We start from the raw sequence: 27,274 nt of genomic DNA on the forward strand, positions 1-27,274 counted from the left end.
ATCAAATGGTAATGTATGCTGTAGAAATTTCCTACCCAAAGCTAAACACTCAGTAGATATTTTTTATTTTATACCGTCTTTCATATACCTACTTACTTATAGCTTATTGATGCGTAACTTCTACGTCGCGCTATTGGCAACCCTTGACCATATTTTCTCCTCTTATATAGCCATTTTTGATTCCGACTACTCGTGAATTTGAATTTTCCCGAATTTTTAACGTATTACGCATCAAAAAAGCTTAACCCACAGTCTTCCATCAATGCCTTTTTTTTCCTTCGCCGAATACGGCGGCGGGTCTCTTTATAAAAATTCGAGCACTCTCTCGAGTGGAAATTTCTTTTCACCGTAGCTACGAGCGAGGTTTAAAACACCATTCAATGAAATGCTTACCCCAAGTCGTCGAAAATTTTTGACAAAAACGTCACACACCTTTGTCAAGTTGAAACTAAATGATATTTAACTAGTTGCGAGGTGTTTTTAAAACGCTTGTTGTTTTTCCATTAAGGAGGGCAAACTCTCTATCGACTTCTGGATTTATCACACAGCAGCACCCCCAGCACCGGAACGTTTAAACCGATGAAAGGAAATTTATTTTTCGTCGCGTAAAAAGCACAACCGTGTCGTACATCATACTAAATAAATTTGTTGATTTTCCGTCTGCTGCGAGGGAATTTTATTTAAACGTAGGTATTTTAAATAACGCTTTGCGGTGTGTTTTCAGGATGTACCGACGCACGTGACAATTTTATCAATGCTGATGATCGCTTTCGATAGATACAGCTTTCTGAAAAATCCTACCAGAACTCGATTACCAGGATTTATTTTCAGTACGGGGACTTGGCTGACAGCTATTTGCGTCGTGCTGCCGTATCCGATATATACGACGTATATTGATTTAGGAGTAAGTACTTGCAAAGAGTATTAATTTTACAGCATTTTATCCTACCAGATATTGTATCCTTTAGAAGTGTCTTAGGTTTATTAAGGCTGAGATCGATGTGTGTGAGAAAACTTTCGATGAAATTGTACGCCGCCGTTTAAACAATGTTCCGAACCTAGAGCCTTTTTTACCGGACAAATCTATCGAGAAATAGGATTTGTGAAGTTTTTTTCTAGAGTAGAAAGGCTGTACGTATAGAGTTTAGAAAAATTGATTGAAGCTATATTTTTTACTTCTAGTACTTGGTAAACGATACTTTAGAAATCAAATTTTTCTGGAATTTTTGAGTCCCACAAAAATTCAAAAACTTTAAATGTTTCAAAATACGAGTAGATAAGAATTTTGCTAGACGTTCAAAAAGATATCTGGACAAAAATAATTTTTGAGCAGTTTTGAAGAATTTTTGGCCCAAATTCGTGATATTATTTTCGAAATGTTTGAAAAATTACTCGTATCATGCGATTCATCTAAACGCGTTTCAAATTTTTCAAGAATTTCAAACGTATTAAACGAAAATGTTTTTTGAGTATTTGAAGTGTATTGAATCCGAAAATGGGTTCATTGCTTTTAGAATTCTTGAAGAAGATACCATACAAGTCATCAAAAAGATTGAAAATTTCGGAAAAAAATCAAACATTCCCACAAAAACTTAATTTGAGCGCTTTTGAGGAATTTAGAGCAAAAATGAGGTCATGATTTTTAGTATTTTCAGAAAAAAGTATCATGGAACAATAACAAAAGGATTAAAATTTTGGCAGAAAATTAAAAATTTCTTTCTAACCTTTTTTTGACCACTTCCAAAGAATCCTAAGCTCAAAATTGATCCATGATTTTTGTGATTTTTAAAAAAGTGTTAGGTACCCAATTTTTTCCCAAAAAATGAAATTTTTGAAGAATTGTGAGCGAATTAATGAGGTCATATATTTTTGTCATCATCATCATCATCATCATTTAAATTTGACCCGGTGAGCTGTTCAGCCCATCTGGGAAACTGTAGAAGAATTGCTCGCCGATGTGTCATCAGGTTTTTTCTTCGGTCTTCCTCTGCTCCTTCTGCCAGTTGTAGTGTATTCTTTGACTTTTCAAAGGCACTGTTTGTAAGGCATTCTACAAATATCAACGTGTTTTTGCTATTTCCTTCTGTAATCCTACACCCGTTGAATGATTGGCTCTGCTCCTAACTTGTTCAGGATGTCTTCATTCCTTTTCCTGTCACGTCTCGTATATCCTGCCGTGGCTCATATGAATCTCATTTCCTCTGCTGTTACTCTGCTTTTTATATCTTTTCTCATTGTCCTGTCCATGTTTCACATCTATAGAGCAGCATTGGTCTTGCCCGCATTAGGTTCTTATTAGAGTTTCACTCTGCCTTTTCTCAGAGGAATGGCTTGGTTCATCGCCCCGCATACTTACTCTCAGGAATTTGTTGATCTTAAGTTTTGTGTCGACATATCCATCGTAAGATAGTTTGCACCCGAGATACTTGAATCTTCTGAATTGTTCTACTGGTAGTCCGTTTACAACAATTTTACTGTGTATTGGCTCTTTCCCCTCAAAGACCATTACCTTTGTTTTTGACGATGATATTTTCATTCCATATTTATCTGCTACTTTCTGAAGGTTGTACATAGCTCTCTGCAAGTCATCTTCTTAGTCAGCAAAGACCACCTGATCATAAGTGAATAGCAGGGTATTGACATGCGTGTCATTGATGTCTAGCCCTGTTGACTTGATTTTCAGCCATTGTCGTTGAAGTAGATGTTGAACAGGCTACACAACATTTCCCCATTGGGGGAAAATCTACCCATAGCTGGTTTATTCACATATTCTGAATATATGCATGAAAAAGCACTGTTCAAAAGGTGAATTGGTGCAGAGGTGCACCAAAAAAATCTGCTAACAAATACGCTACATAAATATTTTGTAGCGTATTTTTCTCGCATAAGGCCACAGCGCTTTCAGATTACATGGTGTGTTTCTTTGCGCTGCCTGGAACAAATCAACTACAAAATACACCACTAACCTGTATTTTGGCGTATTCTTTCGCGTTTTTTGAATAACACGCATAAATGCGGTATTTTATGCGAATGTCTTAGCATAGTGTAGAAATATTTGCACGCTTACCATTACATGTCTTGGTGGTTAGGTAAGTAGAAAAGTCACTCTCCATCTCAGAGACCTGGGTTTGATTCCTGGCAGAGCCAAAATAATTTTCATGAATATTGGACATTGGCAGAATTATCACGTAAAAAAATACGCGCGCTGATTAATGAGCAGAAAAGTACGAGGGTGGTTCAAATATAACCTGGAAGTTTCCCACAGACATGTGAGAAATTGAGTTTGGAAAAAGTTGCTGTACTGGATGATAGACTGGAGTGTTATGAAACGTAAAGAACCGCTGGAACCGCAAAATCTCACTTTTTAGTGTATTTTTAGCCATGTGCAAAAATGACGATCTAATTTTCGATGCGCAACGCATCATTTTTGGTTTTTTGGTCAAAAATCACGTAAAATCCGCGGAAAGTTATTGAAAATTACGCAAATAGATCGTGGATGAGTGCCTTTATGAGAACCAAGCGTATGAATGGTGTTCCATTTTTGAAAATAGCGGAAAAGTGACGATGAAGGGAGCGCCAATTGAAGCAATGGTCAGGGCATCAGCTGGGAAGGTGGTGTATACAGTGTGTTGGGACATAAGGGGGTAATCTCATGTGATTTTCTGCCTTAAAAACCAACTATGAACTCACTGTAACATAGTAGCCTCCTAAGAAGCACAATAAAATCCTCACACACTGATCAAAACGACGAGAAATCACGATTCTTTGTGTGAAATTGCTGCAAAACAGTGCCAGGGCGCATACAGCTCGGCTTATGACTAAAAAATTGAACGAATTGGGATGAGAAACACCAGAACACCTTTTATAGTCTAGATTCAACACCTTGTTGATAATTATTAAATTGGACCATCGATAGAGGCACTGAGTAAACATTACTTCAAAGGTAATAATTGAGAAAAATCATTTTTGCGCAAATGGCCACTTGAAACGCCGCGAACTTTTTGCAAAAAAAATTACAAAGCTCCCAAAGAGGTGGCAAATGCGCAACACACCATATGAGAGAGACTACCAAGAATAACTGTACAAAATTGTAGCTCTGTATGTGGATAGCAAAATTTTTTATGAAAAAATTCCGGGTTATATTTGTACTACCCTCATAAGTATTGGCGGAAAGTGTTGCAATTCCTACCGCGTTTTTGTTGCGTATCATTGGCAGATTTTCACCCAATGGGGTGAGCATCCCCGTCTTACTCCTCTTCCTATTTTCTTTGCTTCAGACATGTTTCCTGAACTTACTCATTACATTATTCATGTATATTTCTTCAATTAAGCGTACTATTTGTTCATTCCCTTCCATTTTCCTCAGGATTTCAAACAACTTCTTCCTACAGGCTTGATCGTACACCTTCCCCAGACCTACAAAGCACATGTGGGTTTCTAGGTTATACTCTCATCTCTTCTCCATCAGCAGCTTTGTTGCTTATACTCCATCTATGCACGATCTTCCCTTTTAAAATCCATTTTGGCATTCCAATATTATTAGTGTCACACAACCGAACCAAATCACTTAAAATGTTAGCAGAAAATTCAAAATTTTTAATTAAGTAAATAATTTTTTGAGCAAGTTTGAAAAATTTTGAGCCCAAACAAGGGCTATGAACGATTTTTGGAATTTTTGAAATAGTTCCATACAACCTAACTATTAAAAAGATCTATCAACTTCAGGGGAAAACATTTTCAAAAATACATATATATACTTATGTATATATCAGGTTTGTAACTTGATAGTTGGCAAATTTGTTCTCCAATAAACTCCAAGATTATATGTAGGTACGAGTCTGTGATAACTAAAATGGACTTGCGGAAAGGGGAGAAAAGATTTACAATATAATACATTAACCAAGTCACATTTTCTCGTAGCAATTTATTTCTAAAAAATTTGGGTCAAAAAGGAAACTCCTATTCAACTTTTTATTTAATCCTAATTCCTGGCGTGATTTTTTAATGATATTCCAAGAGCATTTGCAACCATAACTCGAAATATGAATAATTTCTTCGCAAAGTATCGACGAGTTGACTAATTATTCATAAGCGACGGTTAGAAAAGAAGGTATTGTAATGAGTTACTAGTAAAAGTTATAAATTTCCAGACCCAGATTTCGTCGGGATCATAATTAGGCGTCGAAAAGTTCGCATTAACTGATTAGCCAACCAAGCTAGCTGCGAATAACTTATCATTAGTTGATTTGCTCAAATGATGGTTTCTAAGTAGATTCAACTAAATTAAAGACGACGACGTTGTCGTCGGTCGTCATCGTAAATATTTTTACAAAGGGAGGGAAAAAACGAACAATATTCGAACTATGGCTAAAATTAATCCAAAACTTCGATACCTATTATGGGAAAATATACTGTAGGGAATAAGAACAACTGGGCGATTTGTAAAACACGCCAGTATAGGTATGTTATGCTTGGAACATCTCTCATTCATCTTGTTTGTTTTCTTTTACCGAAGAGTTTCTTTTGAATCGAGATATTTTTTAACGTCATCCCACATAATTATATTTTGAATTGATAGAGGGTATATTCTCATTCGCCGCTTTGTCATAATATTTATATTGGTTGTGTGAGGGTTGCTTGATGGAATAGGGTACACTGAATGGCTTTCCGAGAAAAAACTACATGATTTTAATAATTTCAAAAAACTACGCAATCTTGGAAAATTTACAATTCTTTCGCATCAAGGTTGAATTTTCAGAATAATTTTCTACGTCTTTTTCACAATACCTACCTACCTAGACATTTTGCACGGGGCGAAAAATCGTCAAAAATATGGCAATCTAATTGAAACGCTTTTAGTTGAAAAACGATAAAACGTGTCTCGTTAATTCTTTATTTTGCAATAACTAGAACATTATACGTAGCGAGATCAACTATTCGTGAGATAAATTTCATTATAAAGCAGTCTCCTTGTGGAAAGATTCTTCGGTATTTTTTCATTTTTCCAACGCTTATAGTCTTTAAATCAAAGGAATATCTATTATATTCTTGTCCCTTTGTAAGCGCGATGTAAGTACTCGTACATATCATTTATACATACAAACGATATTTTGTGCATATATTGCGAAGGAGTTTAGCATTCCTAAGTGTTAAATTCATTCGAAGTTACCCATTCGAGTATTTTATTGCATATGACTAAACGAGAAAGACAGACAGATGTAAAGGGAGGAATTGCGCCATTTTCCGTCGCTTAGGTGAGGGAAAATTGTTCTCCTTCTACCTTTCGCTTAGTTCTCTTACGTAACCACGCTATCTAGCGGTTTAGTTCGCGTCAGTGAAGTGTTTCACGTTATCCGATCACAACTTCAGTCAACCACGGACTCACTAAGCGAGAGCTTAGTTTCCATTCAATAGATAGGTCGAGATGCGGAGCCCTATCAGTACGTTCGACGTATGGAGCACGTACTTTCCACCTAATTATTACTGGGATATGGAATATCTTTTACGTAATGGACTATTGGATCGGATCGTGGTTACTCAAGAGATGAACTGCAGCATCTTTAAATTCTCTTCTTAGAGTCATTTATGTCAGACCTGCCCTATCCGGCATAAATGCCCTTCTTCCCTGGGTGGTGTTTTAACACACATTTGCGACTACTTGTACTCGCTTCCTTTATTCAAATCGTAATTCTATTTACGTAATATAATCAGACTATGTACAATACAGTGCTTAATTAACAATAAAGCTAATGTAACGTTATAGTCGACCGAGTATTCATTATATTCATATTTCTCTATATGCATTATTTTATATTTCATATCATTTCCGAAGAGTAGGTATACGAGGCGGTAAATCGCCAGTGCCTACCTGTGCTTGGCACTAGGTATAGGTCTAATTAGGTCGTAAGGGTGAAGTTAGACCATGTAAGACATTAGCACCGCAGGTGCAAATAAAAGATCAATACAGTCTTTACATTTGGCGCCCAACGTGGGGCGCGAGTACCATAAATGCCATAAAATTTCCATAGAAATCACGAAGACCCAAGGACCAAATACCATCAACCAAGGTCAACTTCAACACCCATACCTACTTTTCACATGTGTGTGTTTAGTTCATAAGATGTTATTAATAAGATTCTTGGACCATAAATCACCATAAAGAAGTCATTTACGTAAGGATTTGATCCAGCAGTCAATGGATAGAAATATGGTACCATTTATGGTTCGCATTTATTTCATGTGTATTTTTACGTAATGGAAAATGAACCAATTATTTCATCAGTTCGAGAAGATTTCATGTTTCGAGAAGATAGGAATGCGAGTTCATTACCTATTTATCAAACGGTGATATGGAGTAATATTGCACGAATATTTTCGACCTATAAATAGATGGGGAATTTGACGTTACATTATCTCAATGTGTTCAACAACGCGAAGTAGGTACTTACCTACGAGTCGGCGATTACATTCGAGCATTCAGCATTGTTACAACGGAATTACGTTCAAACATGTTACCATGATAACGGAGGAACGTGATTTTTGCTGAATTTAATACAATAGAAATTGTGTTCAAGTTTTTATGGGAAAATACCAACTCTACAGGCATCGTACTTTGGCCTAGAATCCCCACCAACGAGATTACTTATCTCTCACTTTCGACAGAGCTCCGAGTATACGATTCGATATCCGTATCATTATGTTTATTTCTCTCGTATGAAGAAGTTTTCAATATCGTTTCACTTTGCGTAACTTAGCGTTTGCTTTTGTTATACTTCCAAACTTACGTTTTTCGTTAGTTTTGTTACAGATACATTGTGTCTCTTGCGTAATTAATTGCGTTCCAGTTCAATTCCAGTTCCAGTCAAACGGTTCAATAATTGAAATGGATTCCAACCAATCTAATAACGTGGGAAATGTCAACGGACAATCCAATGGTCAAAACCAAGGTAACGTTCCAGTCAATCCAAACCAGTCTGGATACTATGTTCAACCTCAAGTTTTCAATCCAAACGTGACTCAGTGGCCTCATCCTCAATACTTTGCGAGTTCCACTCAGATTATGCCTCCGAATGGTCAACCTCCGATACCATATGGAACCCCTGGATTCTACTTTCCAAATCAATCTATGGTTTATGGTCCACCTCAACCAATCCAATACATGGCTCCTCCTCAAGGTAATTCTCAGTCGGTCCAACCAGCTCGAGGCACTGTTCAATCTAATCCTCCAAGCCAAACTCCGAGTCAAGCCAATAATTCGATTCACCCAAATAGCAACCAAACTGGCAATACTACTGTGATTCCGAACCCAGTTGTTTCTCAACCTGGTACCTCAACTCAAAATATACAAACGAGTTCGAGTACTCAGGGGCAGAATACAAGTACCGACCAAGCCAATCAACCTCAACCAACCACTCAACGTATAGTGGATGGTCAGGGCCATCGCTTTCATCCTAAATCACATAAATTTACAAAGTATCGAGAAGATCTGAAAGCAGTCAATCAAACTAAAGATCTTCCAGTTACGAAAGCTTGTGCGAGGTTTGTATCAGCTCGAGGGTATAAAATAGGAAAAAACGTTTCTAAAGTTCTAAACTTACGTAATAATGAAGAACAATCTCGTACCAGTCGTGCACATAATAGTTTACTAGAAGAGTTACACGAATCTATGAATAGACGCCCACAGAGTCAACCTCCTCAATACCAACCTCCTCAGCAGCAACACACTGCTACACCACCTAATATTTCCGATCATGAGGAAAGAGAAGAAAGTGCTTTTACACTTGAGCAAACTCTGCAGTGGTGTGATTTTGACAATAGGGCTGCGTGTGAAAACATAGGCAAGGATGTCTCCAACAAAAATTTATCAATAGCCGCTATTCTAGATCCTCCTAGGAGAGAAGGCCAGGCAGTACGTCGAGTTTATAATTTTGATGCTCTCGATCATTCAATGGGATTTGATGGCGTTGAAATAACGGTTCAGACTCCAACCGAGAATACTGAGCTACAAGATCATATCAAATGGTCACTAGAATGCAACGATGATCGTATCAAATCTACTGAGGATATGCAATTACGGATACGTTCTCTTGAAAAGGAATTGTCAGACACTAGAGAGGATATTAAAGATGTATATAAGAGACTATCTACCCAAATCGAAAGAGGATTTCTATACTTTCGCGAAGCCATGATCAAAGATACCCGTACAATAAAGAATTTATTTCACGAATCATATAAACAAACACAACACATTAACCATGTAGCATTAAGTGGTATGAGATTGGGCCTTGCTGCTACGGACGAGATGGCAGAAATCAGACCTATGTGCGAAGATTTGTTGGATGCTGCAGCTGACACTTATGAGGTCCTACAACCCATGATTAGACGTTTCAATGAGATTAGTCCAGTCCCATTATTTACATCAAATGGTATACCTAATCCACCGCCAACTACTCCACAACCTCAAATTACCAATCCCACGATTCCAGCAATTATGTACCCACAACCGCCACCAGTATACAATAATACAATTCCATCAAACGCTACAACATCTAACGTTACGTCAAATGTTATACCAACTGCTACGAATGTATCAACCCCTAATAACGTTAACACCGTCAACAATGTGGTTGATTTAACTCAAGATCAAACTCCACCAGGTATTGAAATTCTTAAGGAAAGTGGAAGGTTAGCTCAGACCAAGGAAGTTATGGAAAGTATGATTAATAATTCGGGATTAATTTATAAAAAATCGAATGGAGAAGAACAAATTGTGGAATTCCAACTTGGAACAAATCATCTCATGAAGACACCTGATGCTAATCCCAGGCAACGGCAATTAAGTTATGACTTAGACATTGCAGAGAAAAATAATTACAAATTGAAATCAAAGAATATTTTCGACAACAGACACAGGTTGACCAACACCAACTTATTTGAAGTAATTTCCTTTGTCCTCAAATTTGAACAACAAATGTGTAATAAAGGTGCATCCAACTCTCAATATATTGAATTTTTCAACGAACTCTTAATCAGTGAGGCTGCCATCAACTGGAAAGATTCACTCAAAAGATCATTTGCTTTTTATTATAATCATCGTACGTCATTCATTTTAACTATGTGGAATCAACAACAACACGAATGTGCAAAAGCACACTTCCGTACAATCAATTTAGCTACCGATTCAACTAAGAGCTGGGCTCTAGATTTCTTGAAATGGTACACTATCCTGGGAGATACTAATATGACCGATGACGACCTTATTTCCACCTTACACTCAGTTGTACCTAACAATATGCAACATCATTTCGGTCTTGAAATTACATGTAATAGAGTGGCATTTGAAAAACGCATCCGAGATCTAACTATTCGACAGTTACCTACATCGTTAAGACAACCCAATTCGTTACTATACCAATCTACCCCAATTCTGCCTGTTAAGAAAAACAAGAAATTCAATAAATTCGGCAAAGGTTTACAATCCAACTCCAAACCTAATCAGAACACCACTGGGGCATCCAATCAGCCAGCGGCAGGAAATTCTGGTGCTCAACCGTTTCGAACACAAGTTAATCACACGGAAATCTCCCAGTCGTCATCCTCTCAAACACAAAATGACGGAGACGATTTTCAACAACACAATGATGAAAGTTCAAAAAACGGGGAAGACTCCGACTCCTCCGACGCAGAGGAGGGGACGGGGAACAACGATCAAGAATAAATCATACATTACGTAAGAAAAAAGAATTCCCATTTTCAGAATACGAGTTTTTCGGGGATTCTTTAGCTCAAAAATTGTCTGAAATAGCCGAATGCGATGTTACGTCTTCTTCAATTTTACGTAATGACATTGCACTTCGCGATTTACTACATCAAATCAAGAACAACAAATATAATAAAAAACACGCTATTATTTCATTTGGTCAACGCGAATTAAATAGCAAATTCGTGGATTTCAGTCAATTTGCTAAACTCTCAGATCAATTAATGGCTACTCTCATCGATAAGAAATTCCAAGATATTATTGTTCTATTTCCATTAGTTTTACCACCAAAGAACAATTTGCATCATGTACAAACCACACGATGGCATGCATTTCAGAAGTTATTTTCTGCTTTATCAAAGTTACGTAATGTACGGGTCATTTTCGAAACTTCATTAATTTTCACATCAGTTAATCCAGATCCTTACATTGATGGCAATTATATCGTTGATGAAGATATGCATGGTAACGTAAAGCCTGATATCACGAAATTCTTCAAAAACAATGCCGGTATATTCTATCCAATACAGCAACTGAACGAGAAATTGAAAGAAGTTTTCACAGATGTAGCTTCTGATTCCAGTCTGGTGATTACTCGTCCCAAATCCACGAATACCTCTGAAAAAGGCAGAACCATATACAATGAGTTATTTGAAGCCAATAGACTTAAGGAATACGATTATTCAAAACCTAATAATTACGATCCAACGTTTGATTTACCAGTAAACGCTTTCACTATTGATTTCCGGCCACCTATACCTGAACCCGAGTATGAATTCGATTACATCACAAACGCGACACGGGAACAATTAGCAATTTGGTACCATACATATAAAGCAGCACATCTTAACGCAAAACGCATCCATAACAAGATCATAAACACTGATGAAGATAATATCGAAAAATTAGTCGACATTGACGATCTGGAAATTGGTATCTACGATAACTCCGACGGTTTCTTCAAACACGTACCATCTTCTAACGTAATTGACCACAAATACAAGCACGACGGGAAGCGTTTCATTAAATCGAAAGATCTTGAAGATAACAAACGAGTACCAGCTTCTGAAACATTAATCGTAACGAAGGAATCAAGAGTTTTAAGTGATTATGACCTGTATCTTAAGTGTAAAAATATCAATATCAACGACTTTGAATTACCTTACACTAAACTGGTTCAAGGAGTAGCAGGTTGTGGCAAAACGACATACATATTGAGCAAAATACTCCACGATGGATCTGACTTAGTACTATTTCCAACTAAAGAAGCTGCTATTGATTTCCGTAACCGATTAGCTAAGAAATGGGGACTATCAATAGATGATGTCGAACTTTTACGTAATTATCGAACTATTGACTCGTATTTAATGCATGGGAATGATTATCAATACAAACGTATCTTCATAGATGAAGCTTTATTAGTTCATTACGGTGCAGTTTTATTCGCTATGATGAAATCACGAGCTAAACGCGCGGTGTTGATAGGAGATGATCGTCAAATTAAATACATTAACCGTTCACCTTTGAGGAAAACACAGTACCAATTAATACCCGATCAATTAATTGATGAAAAAGAACATCTATCAACATCTTACCGATGTACACTTACTACAGCTAAATTACTCACCGATTTATACGATGGCGGCATGTATTCAACATCTGTGGTTCATTCTGAGATGGAAATCTTCGACTATTACTCAGTAGACACTATTCCACGGGTCTCTGGGGCACAATATCTTGTTTTTACGCAACACCAAAAATCTATATTGGAAAATAGAAAGTTCAAAGTCAATACGATACACGAGTATCAAGGTAAACAAAATGATCACGTTATTATCGTACGCCTCAATAAACAACGCAATCCCGTTTATGAAAGTTTATCCCACGTAATAGTAGCCCTAAGCAGACATCGTAAAAAATTGGATTATCATACCGTTGATTCTAAAGATCTGTTATCATCATTCATTCAACGAACGAGTAACTTTACAATTCACGACTATCGCAGCGTTAGAAAAGGTGATGGAGAAATTTCATGGAAAAATCATAATGAATACACGTTAGATTACCGCAATTCGAACATCAATTATATTCTAAATATTACCCAAAAAGGTGCTCAACATGATCAATCCGTGTTATCCCAACTGGACCGAACTGAAGTAGAGATCAAAACAACAGTAGTCAGTGTAGGCATTGGGAAAGGTATTTATCCCGCACAGCTCGACACTGGGGCAACCCCTAACGTAATATCTGAAGAAACGGCTAAGTATTTGATGGAAAATCACTCCGAAGATATGGATTACATTCCATTATCTGAACCAGTGAGTTGTGTATTAGCTAATGAACAAATCGTAGAAACTGCTCATTACGCATTGGTACCAACCATACGATTTGGCAAACACACCTTGAAAATTCCCTTTTACGTGATGAAAAATTGTAATCAAGTATTCTTAATTGGAATGCAAACGATGATTCAACTCGGGATTGATCCTAGAATACACGAAGGAGTAGCTTACTGCCAGCCTACACCAAAACATGATATTGATTCAATACCTTTTCTAAAACCAGAAGAATACGTTACAAAATTGAAATTAAATCATGTATCAATCCAACAGTCTTATCTTCCAGATACTTACATGCTATTGAATCGAGCCAATACGTTACGAAAATATTACAAACTGCCTGAGGGTGTTACTGATACAGGTCCAGAAATTTATCTCAATCGATTACGAGCTGACTTAGATGAAGCCGTATCTGAGAACCGAATCACTCTTCAACAAGCGGATCATGCGTACAATATTTTAGCTCCATTTAAAGACATTTTCAGCAAATTTCCAGGTCGTTTCAAAGGAAAAAAGGAAAAATTGGAATTTAACATACCCGAAAAAGAAATCATCTATAAATGTGGGAAATACAATCCCTCGAAAAAGATGATGGAAGCTGTTAAACGGGAGATTCAAATTATGCTAGCAATTGACGTAATAGAACCTTCCAACTCGAGATATATCAACCCTATCGTGATCAATATCAAAAAGAACGGTGAAATGAGGATTTGTTTGAATCCGGTGGATCTTAACCCAATTTTAAATGAAAATTACAACGAAGCAGGTCTTTTGGATCGTATTATAACGGAATACGCGGAAGCCAAATTTTTCAGCACATTAGATTTTGTTGCTGGATTTTGGCAAATAGTACTTGAGGAACATTTTCGTAAATACTGCGCATTCCAAATCGATGGTAGAGTATATCAATTCATAAGACTCCCGTACGGCCTAAAAATATCTTCTGCATTGTTCGTAAATCTCGTTAATGATATCATTCCAGACAGAAAGGGTATAACCAAGTACGTCGACGATATCTTACTTCGTGCAGATACCTTCGAGGAGATGTTGGAATTAATGGTTGAAGTCTTTGAAATATTACGTAAGAATGGACTCAAACTAAATGCCACCAAATCCAGATTTTTCAGAAGAACAACGGATCATCTAGGATTTGATTTGGAACCAGGCATTATCAAGAAACAATCGAAGAAAATATTGAAATTTTTAGAGTATGTCGAAAAACATACAAACAAAAAGACCGGTAAATTTGAGTTGAAAAATGCCAACGAAGTACTAGAACTAATTGGATTAACAGGACTCTACAGGCGTTTCATTCCTTGCTATCAGCAAATCTTACGTAATCTTTACAAACTAACCGAAAAAGGGGAAGTATTCGTCTGGGGACCTGATCAAGAAGAAGCTTTTGAAAAATTGAGAGCAGAATACATCAAGGACTTTGTTTTAATTTCACCTCGAAAAGGATACGATTTATACCTAGACACTTACACGTCATCTGATGTGATGAATGCAGTATTATACCAAACTGTAGAAGGTCAAGACGAGATCGTTATGTTTACAAGCTTCAGCTTTAAGGAACACCAAAAATCGTATACGTTAATCGAACGTGAGATGTATAATTTAACAAAAACAATTCGCAAACTCCAACTGTGGCTACATGGAAGAACAATCCATGTAAGAAGTGACTTAAAATCAATCGTAGCCAATTTTGAAGTAATGGCCGAAATACACCGAAAAGCGGCCATTTGGATTACACAACTGAACTGTTACAATTTGATTTACGACTTACGTAAGAAACATAAACGCTGGTTTGGAATTCAAGCTCCTGAAATTACGTTAAATTACTGCAACTTTGCCAATTTAGTATCCATCGAACAAAATGTTGGAGATAAAATCAGAGAACGTCTCATATCAAGCTTACGTAAAATTGATCAATTCCAAAAGAAGGACAAAACTTGCAAAGGAATAACGTATCGATTAAAAGTCCCTGATGAGAGATTAAACCAACGTGATTTAGAAGCTAAGAAAAGATTAGCTATGCGATTCTCAATACATACTCAAAACGGCAAAGAAATCTTGATGTTCAATAACAAAGATGAAACAGTAGTTCCAGTTCTCCCTGATGAACTTTTCACTGATACAATGACACATCTACACGAAGTATTTGGGCATGTAGGTGCGAATAAACTGGACACTCTATTCCGACGAATGTACTATTCTGCGAACTCAAAACATTACGTACGTTACCTTACTAGTGCATGTTTATACTGTAAAGCAAATAAGAATTACGGTATGAAGAAACCAATTGAATTTGCTTACGTTAACGCATATCGACTAGCAGACGTCTTATCAGTTGATTTATTAGGTCCTATTGCCAACGAGTCAGATGAACCAAAATACGTATTCGTAGCCAAGGATGTTTTCTCTGGAAAAATATGGTTACGGTTACTAATTAGTATTAAACAAAAAGCAGTAGCCGATACGATGGAAGAAGTTATTAAAGAAATCATTACGTTAGGACATAAAATACGAAAAGTAAACACTGATAATGCAGTACAGTTCAAGAACAATATCTGGAAGAAGTTACTCAAACGTTATCGTATTCAAAATGGAAAATCAACTCCATACAATCCTCAATCGAATATTGTAGAAAGAACGATGAGATTAATTGGAGAACATCTTCGAGTAAAAATCAACCTTGATAGTGATGGAGCTTACACTCACCATGGTTGGCATCAGCATATCAAAACCATCGAAAATGAAATTAATCATCGTCCAAATGAAGTTGAAATAATCCCAGATGAATTGTGGCAATTACCAGGATTTGAAACCGGCCTACCTGTAAATTATGTACCTATCAATGCCAAATTTGAATTAAAAGCTACCAGACGTAAAATTAAAGAAAAGATTTTACCTTCGGTAACCAGTGCTGAGCTTATGGAAACACCATTAGATATGCTAAATGATGTATACACTGCCAGCGATGGATATGTGTGGATTTTTGTAGATGGAGCCTGCGCTGATAACGGAAGCGAAGACGCAGTAGCCGGCATCGGAATCTGCTGGCATCCAGAAGGTACTAAAAACGTATCTGAAAGAATCAATCACGAAAAATACATCAACACGAATAACTTAGCCGAATTAATAGCACTGAAAACTGCTATGGAAATAATGTTACGTAATAAAGTCACCAAATTATTGATATTTTCGGATTCGCAATACCTTACTACTGCAATCAACACAGAATACAATAAATGGAAAGCTAATCAATGGAAAAATTCGTCAAACAAACCTGTGTATCATAAAGAATTATTTGAAGAAATCGTAGCATTAAAGATACAATTTGAACATTTCCAACTCCATCACACGTATGCAAGACAGACCGACTACGGAAATTGCATAGCTGATCAGTTGGCTCGTAAAGCTGTATATACAGATGATTTTGACGATTCAAGGATTGATGAGATGACAGATCATCAAGCACTAATCAATCTAAACGCAGAAAAACGTAAATTAAAACGACAACAAGAAGAACAAAAGTTCAATGATAAACGAGGAGATTTACGATTACACCAACCTGGTGAACTTGTAATGATCACGAATCACAAGCAATCTTCATCGGATAAAGGAACAACTGAAAAGTTATACACGAAACGTTCCGGTCCATACCTTATAGTCGTACGAGCTGGAAAGAATTGTTATGAATTAGTGCATATCAAATTTAGTGAAGATAAAAAACTGATAAGCGTTAGACAAATTATATCATACCTGACATTACACCAACAGGAAATGCTGCGTAAAGAGCCTAAACTCTGTTCGAAGTTCAATAACAGAACGCTGGAGCAAAAAATGCTGGAATTCACGAACCAAAAGGAATTACTAGAGGAATTTGTTGCTAAATCTTCAACCAAACAAGCCAAAGATAACAACGATGAATTCAAAATGATAAAACGAAGCTTACGTAATAATCTGTCGACTGACAAGCAATCTGAATTTGACTCAATCCTGAAAGAAGTTGTCAAAAACGACACAGAACGAAACTTGATCAAGTCCACTGCTAACCAAAGATACAACCTACGAAAACGGAATAAAAAACTAAATTATGATGAGAGTATTGCGCATGTTTCAACCAAACAATACAGAAAGCGGTTTCTAGCTATCAATTATCTCGTTGTGAAAATCCTCTCTGACACTCAACGTACTAATTTCATCAAGTTATATTCGTCTGTGCGAAAACCTGAGTGAATTTTTCAAGATTGATTTTGTTTTGGTGTTCACTTACGTAACGTGTTGAATTTCGTTTGCGTAAAATTCTTCCAGTTTCCAGTTCGTTATTATTTGCGTAAATTGTTCCAGCAATATCAAGGTAACGTAATCTCATATATAATTATCACCGTTACAATTACGTTATGGAAGTTTGACCGCATGTATAAATCCACAGATGGCTGACAACTCGACGAATGATTATTCCATCTCGCTTCCAACATGTGGCATTTGTAAGTTTGCCCTCCTGCCAACTCAAGCACTCGTGAGGACTTCATCATGTTCTCATGTGCTTCATGAACGTTGCCGTAAGGAAATAATCTATGACTTCGGACCTGAATTCCGCATTCCTACGCCTTGTATGGTGCCTATGTGCACTGGGCAGTTGGATGATCGAACCATCTATCCAGTGACTTTTACGGTGCAACGGTTTCCTCTATTGATCAACGAATCGGAATACCTAGAAAGGATGATAGATCTCGAGCGACAGCTGTCTGAACTACATGTTGAGCATACAAACATCCGCAGAGAGAGAAGTCAACTAATGATAGAGCTTCACGAAGCTAATCATCGAAACTTACTTACTGAACGTAGAGAAGCTAATACGATTAACGAATTGCGACTACAGATTGAGCAATTATCAATAGAAGCACCAAGAACACAACGTAACGAAAACAGACCCTGTGACAATCGTAACGTGCTTGCCGAATGCCATCATTTCTTACCAAGAACTTTACGTAATGTAATGGAAGTAATCCGGGAACTAGATTTACATATCTGTACAAAAATACCTCAGACGTTATTGGATTCCAACTCATTCGAACGAGATCACGATTACGCTTACGTTACGAGATACTTAGCAAATTCGCCATCTGGCAGCACTACGACTTACTTCCTAAACGGCGTCATGTGTATGGGCGATGGCCTAGTACACGACTTAGTGGATTTAGCGATTACCAATAATCAAGAAAGAAGAAAAAGATGGAGGACTAACTCATTATCCAGAGCCGGAATCACAAGAAAAACATTAATCGAAAACATCGACAAATATTTGATCAGAATACCGCGATCGATTCTAATTTCTTTCGGTGAAGCGCAGATCGACGATGCGGCAAGAAAGCATGAAACTTACGACGACATCAAGGCGATAATAAAACATCTTATCTACCGCGGCGTTAATCAAATATTCCTAGCACCTATACCGAACAGAAGAGTTGGATCAATTAATCACCGTGCAAGAAATTGCTACAGGGCATTTCTACAAAATCAAGCAGATGGTGCTATCGTACACTACCTACGAGGGCTAGAAGAAATCATTGACGAGCAAGTTCCAGATTACGTTATCGGTTCCCAATCTCTAGTATTGTCACCAGAGACACATCTACAGATAGCTTTATTCTTAATCGAACGATTTGTCGTACACGCAGACTAAAGAAATCTCCCATCACTTTTACGTAATAAATTTAGTTCAATAATCGATCTAGAAATAGAAATATCATTATTCTTTACGTTATAATTACCAACTGTTTACTCTACGTTTTATTTACTTTGTAAAATGGATGATAAGAAGACACCGGAAAACTATCAATTCACATTACGTAAGATAAACCTGTAATAAGAAGAAATATATCAATTTTAGTTATTAGTTATAATCTATATCAAGAAGAAGAATAAAATTATCATTTTCCTTACCTGTGTCGAATTATTCTGATAACATACGTGTTCAACTTATAACCTGAGTAAAGATGACAAAAGTCGAATATCATACTCAAATTAAGGAGAAGTAAATTTTAATTCATCACTGCAAATTTCAACAATCACTCGTAAAACAAAAATTGCAACATACAAAAATATTCAAAGTAGTTATCAGCTGAGAAACCATTTTCCAAAACACATGAAAGGCAGTGGTGGGGATCTTTTCCGTAAACCAATCAGAAATGTCTTCTAACACATTTCAAAAGTAAACAACTAGTTGAATGTGTTTTGTCCGAATTTGAGTAATTGCTGTTTCACCAAAGTAAATTAAAAAATTATTAAAACACTGTGTTAAACCATAGCTGGAGTGTTCTAACCGGTAACATCGTTTATAGTGGCGATTTTAATATCGTGTCGAAATGAACAGAGACAAAGAAATGGATCGAGAAGGTAAGCTTCAACAATCACTAAGATACCAAAACAAATGATCAATAAACCAACATTAAACACGTGAAAATGTTCAACAGACGTAAAGCCGAAAGTATACCGCGAATTAATGTCAGCAGCCGAACCAATTCAAAACCTAATGACCGAATATGGTAGAAGAAATATCGAACTAGAAAAATCAATCGCAATGAAGAATGATAAAATCGCGACATTGGAAAAAGACCTAACCCGAATGGAAAAACGATTCCACCTAAACGATCAAGAGCTACGTAGTACAGAAAAAGGTTACAAGATTTTAGCAGACGATTTCCGAAAAGAAAAAATATTCCAAGAGAATTACCGTCAACAATTGGAGAAGAAGCTAAAAGACAGAGACGAACGATTACGTTACGAAGAAGGGGAGAAAATCAAACTCGAAAAGCGAATTGCATACCTAGAATCAAAGTTGAAAGAAACCGAACGCGAATGTAATCAATTAAGACAAAAATTCAACGATGAGTATACAGAATCACGTAATACAAATCGAGAGAAGTACTCACAAAAAATCACGTCATCGTCGAAACAGCATCATAAATCCAGTAGGAAAAGAAAGATACATAGCGACGAAGAATCGAGCCGTGAAAACCATAAACGCAAAGGCGAAGAAAGTCGAGAAAAGCCACGATTACGTTATATTAACTACAACCCGGTGATGTATTACGAAGGAATACTTTTCCATGGCAGTAAAGTGAAGACGCAGATGCCCATTGAAATCGATGTATTTTCTTTGATGAAGGACTGCAAAAAGCGAGGTTTCCAGTTTGATCAGTCACTATTACGTAATGAGGTAGAAGATTTCCATTTTGAGTGTCAATGGGACTATGTATCTACGTATCTTCACAAAGGTCCAAAAGGAAATATCATACGTTTATTTTACATCAACAATTACCTCACAATTGGCGACAGTTTTTTGTATGCCACAGTACGTCAAGGTTTACACAAGAACAAAGTTATGCAATCAATTTACGTCGGAAGCGAACTAGGAGGAGGAACTTTGTCTCCAGGACAAATTAAAAGACAATTAGCAGAAAACTTACGTTATATTACAAGCAAGGTGATGATATCATTCGGCCTACACGACATCGACACTGAAATTTACCAAAATGCATTGAATAACACTCGACAAACATTGGACCTAATTATCAAAATGGGAGCGAAAGAAATCATTGCATTCCCGCCAATCGAACCATTTCAAGATGAAGAAATGCAGAAAAAAATTACGTGGTTCAAAGACTGGTGGAGAAATATTGGAAAAGAATATCCAGATGTAAAAATTGAATATCTTGAAATAGTAGAAGAACTTAACATCAAATATCCAAGACCGACTTTCATAGACTCTCGCCGAAACGTGTTTATTATGCCGCAGGCGTATTTCGAAGCTGTAAAATACCTCGCACCAAAGATTCATATGTAACTAACGTAATAAAAAGGGTCGAAGTTTACTATACGATGAATATATCCAAATGATTCGTTAAACCAAAATTCAACATACGACCTGTTAGGTTATCTTTGTACCAATGGGAGAATCAAATTTTACGTTACAAAAAATCACTTCATCAAGAAAAATCATTACTCGAAGAAATTCGGATATTCTACTTACAGAAGTCGATTGTAAAATAAATATTTTTTAGCCGAAGAAGAGGCATTTCATGTAATGTTTGCTACATATGATTTAGTTGTAAGAATTTGTTACCACATTTGTTCATTTCTTGTCAAACCGAAGATGTATTATTGTCATTACGTTAGAATTAATTTTGTTTGTGAATCATTTAGCCATTTATTTACCAAACATAAAATAATCAAAAAGATCAACAAAATTCAAATTATTTCATCGGCACCACACCCACCAAACATAGGCAAATGAGATACTCGCCACAACATCACCTCTCTAGATGAAATAGATAATAAACAAAACATTGAAACACATTGTGTAATCAACCGTAAATAAAATAAGTAAGACATAATGTGCTTTGTGATGGTATTTAATTAATTCAACGTGAAATTTTAATGATATCTGACAACAATAACAAAGAAGAACGACAGAAGTGTGACCGAAGAAAAAGCTGATAATCCAAGAATTTAATTCGATACGAATACGACAAAATTTTCCAATCTACGGAATAAGGTAACTCAATTTAATACGACAATACATATGATAAACCAATCAAGTATTTACAACAATATATATATTTGTTGATTAGAATGGCGAGCAAAATGATAGACGATTCGTTAGACCTAACCGAATATGAAGCGAGCGTCAAAATGCCGATATGTGCAATATGCTTACTACTGATACTGGACGATGAATACTCAAAAGGCATAGCAGTCCTCGATCGGTGTCGACACATTGCACATCAACGATGCGTTAACCTGATGACCTGTGTAATCATCAGCTGTGAGGAAAAAGAAAATCCAGGGAGATGCCAGATCCCTAAATGCAAAGAAATCTTCGAAGTGGAGAAAACTCGTGCAATTAGGATAGCAACCGACGATATGGCAAGCGTCATTGCTCGATATGTAAAATACAATCGTAACCTGAAACTCCAACTTAATGAATTAGAACAAACAGTTGAGGACCTACAGCAGACGATTAACACCCAAGGCAATGATTTAGACCAGAGAGATTTTCGGATACAAAACATGGAAGAAGATTTAGAAGGATTTAGAAAGCTTTTGTTCGATAAGGAAATGAAACGAGTTTACGAAGAAATGAAAAAAGAAGACGGAGTCAAGCTAGGAGATGAGTTGAAATTCGAAGAAGATCAATTCGGACACAATCCTCACCTACGAGACGTGATGAAAACCGAAATTATGACTACAACGTTGGAAAACCCTCAACCATCAGCGTCAGGATTAAATAACGTAACGCAATCAACTTCGGAACGCTTGCATCAGCCTATTTTGCACCCAAATAACGTAATAACAATTGAAAACGACATCGAACCCATCTATATCGAACCATATCAACATTGGAAAAACCTAAAGAACAACAACAATTTTTATTACGTAACGTTCAAAGATCCGATTGAAATAAGACCGATGGTAATGCACAACAGAAAAACCTACGACATACCGATCGAATATAACATCAACGAATTACGAAGAGAATGCTTCAAGAAAGGATTTTATTTCAACAGTGACGTAACAACACGATATTCTGAGCGATTTACCGATAAAATTCAAACCGATTTTATCACCCAATATACGTACAAACACCCTCGCGGATATAACGTTAAATGCTATTTCATGGGAAACTATATGATGGTCGGCGACGGGGCACTCTGTGCCATGGCTTGGGAAGGCCTATACGAAAACAAGCCTCTACGCACAACTATGATGAATTCGTTATTACTGACAGGCACGCTATCCCCGAAGAAACTAAAAAACCATCTCATACATGCTATTAGACAACTGCCTCCCATGTTAGCAGTCTCCATCGGAAACCACGACGTCAGAAAAGAAATTTATCGTAACGTAATAAAAAACACGAAGCAACTACTACACCTAATGATCAGCAAAGGTGCCAAGAGGATTCTACTGATACCCATGATCTATTCCTATGCGGCCATGGAGAAATATGCGCTAAAAGCAGAGCAGTTTAATAAATGGTTAAAGGAAGAGGCGGTGAAGATAAAAGGCGCAGATCTTATTTATATGGAGCAGTTCGAAGAATTATACCAGAAGCACCCGATTCCATATTTTATAGATCGTCAAGAAAATATCTTCCCAACATACACGGCGAACTATGAAATGGTTTCTTTGATAGCAACAGATATACACGATGAAAGCGAAATATTCCTGACTCAAGTACCCGAACAACCTGATACGATAACAGAAGAAAGATACAGAGAATACGAAGAACGCATCGGTATCGAGACATTACGTAATGCATAATTAACGTAATAAAGTATATCCAAAACGAGAATATATTGTGTAAACCCATACGATAATGTGTTCATAATCGACGTATCAAATAACGTAACAGCTAAGCATTTCTAGCAGTTGTGAAGAATGTACTACCAATATAGTAATGATCAAAATAACGTAACGCATCTAATAACTCCAGCAGTCGTGGAAGTTTTAACGATGTTCCTTACTAATGTCCTAAGTATATATCGAATAATTTTTTTTATTTTTACTCGTTACCTATTTCATAAGGAATAAAATAAATTCTATCACCGTAAGAGCAGATTTCATTTATTAAAAAAGAGCAATCTCATCCGTTAGTACAAGTCAAGCAACACACAGAGAACAGGTACAAAGTATTCGAGTAAAAATACAGTCGTTAAACAAGAAATAACGTGAAAAACAAAATCACAGGTAATGGTTTTACATTCGACATTTAAAGCAGGAAATCATATCTCATTGCGTAAAGATATAACATTGTGGTAAGATTAAAAAACTTAACGTTGTCAAGAAGTGTTAAAAACAATTACATTGAAAATTATCCAACCAGATAGCAGTTACACGTAAGTACAAAATAATACACAAGCATAATACGTATAGAGTACAATGGATTACAATATAAAACGTCCAACAGATTCTCTGACACATGCGGCAAATCGTCGTGCTTGGCCAAAGAAAAACCTTCATCTTACGTAATCCGAATTCGATTATTTCCAAGCGTATCCAGTTCCGTTTAATCCTGGGCTCCAGATTTCATTTTCGTAACGTAATTCATGGAAGAAAAGCCGTATTCTGAACCAACTAGGAAGAAAATGGAAGCAATACGAGTAAACATCATTACTTGTTCAAGCTGCAACAAATCACTTGGGCAAGGCCCAGACCAAGACCGGACAAATACGAAATTAAAGCTAACTTTGTGTAGACATATCTATCACGAAAAATGTCTAACCAATCTATATATGGCTTACGCACCCGGGACTGAAAAATGCGTATTCTCTAACTGCAATACATCACTGATTCTTGCATCTGACGTCGAGATACAAGCAAATAACATCCAAATTACGACCGTAAAAGATGATTCAACGTCACCGGCGACTTTAGTAGAACAACTATGGAAGTTACGCAAAGAGAACCAAGAGCTGAAAATAGAAAATAACGATTATATGAACGAAGTCGCTAAATTAAACTCTGACGTAGAACATCTAAATGATCGAGTAAAAGCATCAGTAGAAAAAATCATATACCTGAAAAAATGTGAACCAATCGATAACGTAACACCGGAACACAAGTATGACAATCCGATCGATGAATTTATACAACCTTTAAGCGATGAAGAACAGAACCCGGCAGAATCAACATCTAACGAAAAAGAAATCGATGAATCGCAATTCGAACCGAAATACGAAGACACATCGGACGAGGATACGAATTGGAAACACGAACACCTACAAAAAGAAAAAACAGGTGAATTCAAAATCCCGCTGGTTAAATCAACTATTACGAAAACAGCAACATTACCTGCTAAATCTTCACCGAAGAAATCACCACCGAAAAAACTATCATCGCCAACCAAAACCAGCAAAACTATGATTCAAATACGCCGCAAGTCTCCTGAAAGAAAACCGATTAATACAAGAAATCTAAAAGTAATACTTAAGCCATCAGGTTCACGATATGTACCAAGAACGCCTTTACGTAATACTCACCGACGAAATGCTATCAATCGATATAGAACGAAATATGAACAGAATAAGTTCGAGTCCATTATAGATAACAACCAAACTCGTAGCCCTCTCAAGCCAGGACATTTTGGAGCGATTCGTGACGTAAAAAATTACCGAAATCGACTAACAATCTCGACCTATGACAAAAAAGAACAAGTAGTTCATTTACCGGTAACCAGAAAGATTTTTCAAGAAGAAATCAGAAGAATGACACTAAAAACATCCATACCTGATGAATTCGGTTCGACGTGTAGAAAGTTTCGATATAACCTATACACAACCGGAGCTACACTTACGTTACGAAATAAAGGAACGGAGACTATTTTCTTTTTGCAGCAGTACTGGATGCTGGGCGATGGCCTGGTACATCAAATGGTCCATTTTGCGATAGCCGGTGATCAAGCTTATACTGAAAAATTGGAATACAACGATTACGTGAATGGTTTTATATCAACAACAGACTTAAATAGATCAATCTCAAAAAACGTAACAAAATTACCTAAAAAGGTGCTGATATCGATAGGTCATAAAGATCTCCACGAAAACACTAACGAAGAAAAATTGAGAGACGATTTTAATGCGCTGATTAAGACGTTGAGTACTTCGGGCGTAAAGAAAATCTATGTCATACCACCTATAAAACACACGGTACATAGTGATAAGACGAAGAAATTCAGAAACTGGCTAGAAGCTATCAGCATTTCGAAGAAAGATACACATAATACAAACTATATAAAACAACTTGAAAGCATACTAGACCGAACGTTACCGGAAAAGATAGCCGATAAATGTCCTTTTCTCGATCACCGCATCATTCTGGAGGCTGTTTTGGGTTTGCTGCCTCTTCTTGCTGAGTAAACATCTGTAGACACGAAATCACGTTACAAAGTATCGAAAATCAAGAACCTTATCAATCTTACGCAATTTATACTTCCCGGAATGAAACAGACATCGCAACATGAACTACAGCTCATCCCATGGAATCTGAAACAATAAATAAATGCATGTTAGTCATAGAATAGAATAACGTAATAATGTACAAAGTTTATACATACTGTAATAGTCAATAATCTTCATCACTAATGTATGCCCATTAAGCAATTTTTGATTTTCGTTCGATACTTTGATTCATAAGATGTAACGCGACTTTTCTTTATTTTACACAGACACAGCTACTGTTTAGATATTATTTCACTTTATTCTACGTTTATAATTTTTCCAGAAGTTGGATAATTTTCTTTTCTCTCTTTTCTTTATATTTTTTTTTGTACCATCTGTTCATAAGAAGATGCTTATATTATTTTACTTTTTTATTCTTTTATACAGCAACATGTAAACACCCGGGGCAAAGGATAGGGCACATAGGTCATTCTCCCTTTTTAGTTGTTAGAGTGGTTACATATTCCTATAAGTAATCACTCGGGGCAATGTAAAGGGAGGAATTGCGCCATTTTCCGTCGCTTAGGTGAGGGAAAATTGTTCTCCTTCTACCTTTCGCTTAGTTCTCTTACGTAACCACGCTATCTAGCGGTTTAGTTCGCGTCAGTGAAGTGTTTCACGTTATCCGATCACAACTTCAGTCAACCACGGACTCACTAAGCGAGAGCTTAGTTTCCATTCAATAGATAGGTCGAGGTGCGGAGCCCTATCAGTACGTTCGACGTATGGAGCACGTACTTTCCACCTAATTATTACTGGGATATGGAATATCTTTTACGTAATGGACTATTGGATCGGATCGTGGTTACTCAAGAGATGAACTGCAGCATCTTTAAATTCTCTTCTTAGAGTCATTTATGTCAGACCTGCCCTATCCGGCATAAATGCCCTTCTTCCCTGGGTGGTGTTTTAACACACATTTGCGACTACTTGTACTCGCTTCCTTTATTCAAATCGTAATTCTATTTACGTAATATAATCAGACTATGTACAATACAGTGCTTAATTAACAATAAAGCTAATGTAACGTTATAGTTGACCGAGTATTCATTATATTCATATTTCTCTATATGCATTATTTTATATTTCATATCATTTCCGAAGAGTAGGTATACGAGGCGGTAAATCGCCAGTGCCTACCTGTGCTTGGCACTAGGTATAGGTCT

The 27,274-nt window shown here is 36.7% G+C and overlaps 1 protein-coding gene across 1 annotated transcript in view; it reads left to right on the plus strand.

Annotated features, from left to right (window-relative positions):
- LOC135844931 (neuropeptide Y receptor type 1-like) overlaps positions 1-27,274 on the plus strand; it is a 138,399-nt gene that overhangs the window by 42,281 nt on the left and 68,844 nt on the right. Inside the window, exon 2 of the mRNA XM_065363328.1 lies at positions 725-904. Coding sequence (XP_065219400.1) covers positions 725-904 — 180 coding nt within the window. The remainder of the gene's footprint in view (positions 1-724; positions 905-27,274) is intronic.

This window comes from Planococcus citri, chromosome 4 (assembly GCF_950023065.1).
Source record: "Planococcus citri chromosome 4, ihPlaCitr1.1, whole genome shotgun sequence".
In the NCBI taxonomy this organism is placed as follows: Eukaryota; Metazoa; Arthropoda; class Insecta; order Hemiptera; family Pseudococcidae; genus Planococcus; species Planococcus citri.